Below are 4,542 nucleotides of genomic sequence, written 5' to 3' on the forward strand. Positions count from 1 at the left end.
CAGCACTCTCCCACCGTTCCCTTGTGAAAAGTAAAAAGTGCTCACTGCAGTCCACAAACCCGATCTGTGATACCTCTCCCTCCACTTAACCTGTCTTCACCTCCTCCCACTCTCCCCCTCTAGTCCTCATGCTTCCTGTGCACAACAGGTGCTCCCACCTCGGCCATTGCATCTGTAATACCTGTCACCTGGCATGCTTTCCCCCAGATATTCACCTGGCTTCTTCCCTCACCGTCAGGTCACAAACGTCACCTCCTCCGGGAGGCCCTCCCCGACCTATTTCAACGGCCTTCCTTTCCCAAGAGACTATCACTTACCAGTTTTATCACCTCCATAGCGTTTACCCCTCTGAAAAGATTTATTTTTTTTAAAAGATTTTATTTGGGCGCCTGGGTGGCTCGGTTGGTTGGGCGACTGCCTTCGGCTCAGGTCATGAATCCTGGAGTCCCTGGATCGAGTCCCGCATCGGGCTCCCTGCTCGGCGGGGAGTCTGCTTCTCCCTCTGACCCTACCCCCTCTCATGTGCTTTCTCTCATTCTCTCTCTCTCAGATAAATAAATAAAATCTTTTAAAAAAAAGATTTTATTTATTTATTTGACAGAGAAAGACAGCGAGGGAGGGGACACAAGCAGAGGGAGAACCGGACTCCCTGCTGAGCAAGGAGCCCAATGTGGGACTGGATCCCAGGACTCTGGGATCATGACCTGAGCCAAAGGCAGACGCTTAACGACTGAGCCACCCAGGCGCCCGTGAAAAGATTTAATTACTGTCTTCTCCCGACCTAAATGGTGGGGGTCCTGCAGCGGGAACCACCTGGCTGGCTCGCTCTCCAGTTGCGCGCCTAGTACACAGAGGGTGCTCAGTAAATGTTCGAAGGCAGGCATCTGTAAGTGCCTCCTCCGACCTCGACTCTCGCCTCCCAGGCTCGTCCACGTGGCGGCTGCAGCTCGCAGCGTGTTTTGTCCTCGCCGTGGCATTTGCTGTGCCAGGTTTGGTTCAATCTGAGCCAGAACGTGATTCCCTCTCACCCACCCCATTTCCCCGTTTATTTTCTTGACGGTGCTTAACGCTACCTAAAATTATGTAGATGCCTGAATGCGCGCTCCCCAGCGCCGGGACAGGTTCCAGCACACAGCGGGCGAGTGAATGAAACAAAGCGCTCTGCACATACTAAGAGCTAATAAATGCTTATCGCGTGACCGAATGGTGAAACTCCGGCCTGGACTGCCCCAGCCCTGCCTCCCTTCCTCCCAGAGGTGCCGACCGCCCGGGGCGTACCGCGCTACCCTGCCCCTGACCTTTCTCCCGCGGGTCAGTTAAACCGGCTCTCTTTCCCGCCCGCCTGGCGAGTTTGAAAACCGAAAACCCCGCCATTGCCGGCGGTCCACCGGTCGCCGCGGCTCGGCCAATCAGGAGCGGCACCGCCCATGCCGGAGCGTAAAACTCCCCCGGCGACGCGTGGTCATTGGCTGCGCTGGCCCGCGTGGGCGGGGCGCCGCCGGGTCGCGCGCCGGGCAATGCGGCTGGGCGACAGTGTAGCGAGTTCATAAGAAAACAAATCCGCAGCGTTCGGGGCGGGGCCTCAAGCGCGCTGGCACCGCCCCCTGACGGCCAGCTTGGCAGCGGCGGCGACGCCGCCTCAGACCAGACGTCGAGGAGGAGGGAGGGTGAGTTGGGGGGAGACCCGGCCCCCAAGGGGCGGGCGCCGGGCCGGGCCGTGCGGGCGGCGGAGGGTTGGGCCGGGCTGCCAGCCCTGGCGACCCGCTGGCCGACGGGGGGGAGGAGCCCGCCGGGAGGGCCGGGGTCGCGCTCGAGAGCCGACTGGTGAGCCGCGCTGGGAGCCTCGCCCGGGCCAGGTGCGCCTCGGAGGGGATCTGCGGGCCGGCTTCGGTGGCTTTCCCCGCACTGACGGCGCCGGGGTGGGGCGGGGGGCTTTGCAGGCTGCGGGTGTCGACATGCTGCTGGAGGAGGTCCGCGCCGGCGACCGGCTAAGCGGGGCCGCGGCCCGAGGCGACGTGCAGGAGGTGCGCCGCCTTCTGCACCGCGAGCTGGTGCACCCCGACGCCCTGAACCGCTTCGGCAAGACGGCGCTGCAGGTGAGGCCCCGCGGGCGCGGAGCGGGGGCGGGGCTAGGACCCCAGACCTTTTCCCTTACGTTTCCTGGGTCGCGATGGGGTGGCTGACTGGGGGTCCCGTCCTTTTTCCCTGGGCCGATGTTGCTCCCTGATGTCCCTTTTCGTGGGTGGATGGGGTTAGGTTGGGGGAGGGGAGGACTTTCCATCTTCTCTGGAGGATTTCTTATTCTCTGGGTGCGGAGGATTCGGTTTCCCTGGGGAGGTTCTTATTCCGTGGTGTGAGTTCAGCTTTTTTGGATACTGGTTTCATAGGGATGGCTCTTGTTTCTTGGAGCTTCTGTGGGGGGGAATCCAATCACTGGAAGGAAGGATTCATGTTTCCAGGGGGTCCCCATTTTCTGGAGGGTTCTCTGAGAGGTACCCAGTTACTTGGGGGAGATCTCCATTCCTGGATTTGTTTGTTCCCCCAGATGCCTGGTATATTAAGGGAAGTCCTAATGGGGGCACAGTTACACATTGCACGGGTCTCCTTATTCCTCGGGGGGGGGGGCATTTTACAAGGGAACCCCATTTCTTAAGGGGGTCAGGTACACTGGGGATTATCCCCACTATATGGGAGGAGTTATTAATTGGAGAAGGGATTTCAAATTCCCTGGGCATCTCCTTTCCCTTCAGTCGGCTGTCAAGTTCTTTGGGGGCATTTTTCATTCTATGAGGCCTATTTCCTGGGGGGTTCCATATTTCCTAATGATTTCCCCTATGGGATGGGGCGTGTCTCTGCTTCCTTGGGGAGGGTCTTAGGTTCCTTGAAAGTTTCCGTGGAGGCTATTCCCTAGACGATTGTCTTATCCTTAGGGGGTGACCAGCTTTTTGGGGGTCCCTCTTCCTAGGAGATGTCTTTCTCTGGGGTATCCAACAGCTGTCTGAGAGCTTGTGTTCCCTGGGTTTTCCCCTTTCTTTAGAAGACCTCTAGTGTTCCCTATTCTTGAATGACCCCTCTCTTCAGTGACTCTCTTTTCCTGGAACCTCTCCCTTGAGGACCTCTTACCCTCTGCCCCCACACAGGTCATGATGTTCGGCAGCCCCACCATTGCGTTGGAGCTCCTCAAGCAAGGTGCCAGCCCCAATGTCCAGGACACCACCGGCACTACTCCAGCCCACGATGCAGCACGCACTGGATTCCTGGACACCCTGAAGGTTTTGGTAGAGCATGGTGCTGATGTCAACGCTCCTGATGGCACTGGGGCACTCCCCATCCATCTGGCAGTGCGAGAGGGCCACACGGCTGTGGTCAGCTTCCTGGCTACAGAGTCTGATCTCCATCACAGGGATGCCAAGGGGCTCACACCCCTGGAGCTGGCGCAGGGGATAGGGGCTCAGGATCTCATGGACATACTGCAGAGGCACACGGTAGTACTGCTGTGACCTGGGGCCACCCACTCCAGCAACCCGACCCAGCAGGGTTCTGTGTCAAAAGAGGAGGGAAGAAACACTTTCTCCCCTCACTTCTGCCCACTGTCGAAAGGGGAGGGGCACCAGTTTGTGGCTTGTTGGTGTTGATTTGCGGGGTGTGTGTGTTTGAGGGACATTTCTCATTTGTTTTTCTCACCCCTTTTGATGTGTTGGGCGGAGAAGGGCTCCTGCAGGCAACAGCCATCTAAACGGTTCAGTTTTCTCTGCGCCTCGGATTGCTGGGGCTGCAGACGCCCAAGGGCAGAGCGTTTAAAGCCCCAGCCCCAGAGTGAGGTCATCACTTCCAAGGCTCCTGGAACCTGGCGACCTTGGCTGGCTGTACCCAGAGAGAGACCTCAAGTGTGCACACTGCTTTCAGGCATGGGGGAGGGGGGAGAGTTTCAAATCAATAAAAGGATAGTATGAGTTCATTCATATTTTGTTGGAAGCTTGTTTTCCAGTCTCTTGTACAGCGTTAAAAAAAGAGATTCTATTTATTAAGCTTTGTGGAAAAAAATTGTTGTGTGATAACTTAATGTTTTTACCCATTAAATTAAGACTTGTGCATGATCACAGAGCTGGTGGCTTCTGATTTTTGAGTCTGCGATGGAGAGCCGCGCGTCCAGGATGTTTGTCGGGGGTGGGAAGGGGGTCGCAGATCGTGGGTGCTTTGGGGGAGGGGAGAGAGTGGTAATTCCCAGGGTGCCAGAGGTGAGTGAGCTGGGTGGGGCAGCGGTTTACGCTGTCGGAACGGAAGGGAGGCAGGAAACCGCGAGTGGAGAAAGGGCCCCCAGATGTCAGCTGGGTGCCGGGAGCCCCGGGCGGGGGGGGGCGGGGGCAGTGGGCGGTGGCTGCAGTCTGACCCGCAGAGGCGTGACCCGCGGGCGGGGATTATGGTCGCACGGCGTAAGGGATCCGGGAAAGCATGGGGACAGGATTAGGTGCGGCCCGCGAGGCTCCTCCTCCTCCAGGGCTCGCCGGGGCCGGGGCGGGGGCCGAGAGTAGCCCCGCCTCC

At 58.6% G+C, this 4,542-nt stretch overlaps 1 protein-coding gene across 1 annotated transcript; it reads left to right on the forward strand.

Annotated features, from left to right (window-relative positions):
• Positions 1 to 1,530: 1,530 nt before the first annotated feature.
• CDKN2D (cyclin dependent kinase inhibitor 2D) lies at positions 1,531 to 4,102 on the forward strand. The gene is made up of 3 exons (XM_036109284.2): positions 1,531 to 1,667; positions 1,941 to 2,096; positions 3,141 to 4,102. The coding sequence occupies exons 2-3, from the start codon at positions 1,956 to 1,958 to the stop codon at positions 3,498 to 3,500; spliced, it is 501 nt and encodes a 166-aa protein (XP_035965177.1). The 5' UTR covers positions 1,531 to 1,667; positions 1,941 to 1,955; the 3' UTR covers positions 3,501 to 4,102.
• Positions 4,103 to 4,542: the final 440 nt, after the last annotated feature.

This window comes from Halichoerus grypus, chromosome 1 (genome assembly GCF_964656455.1).
Source record: "Halichoerus grypus chromosome 1, mHalGry1.hap1.1, whole genome shotgun sequence".
Classification (NCBI taxonomy): Eukaryota; Metazoa; Chordata; class Mammalia; order Carnivora; family Phocidae; genus Halichoerus; species Halichoerus grypus.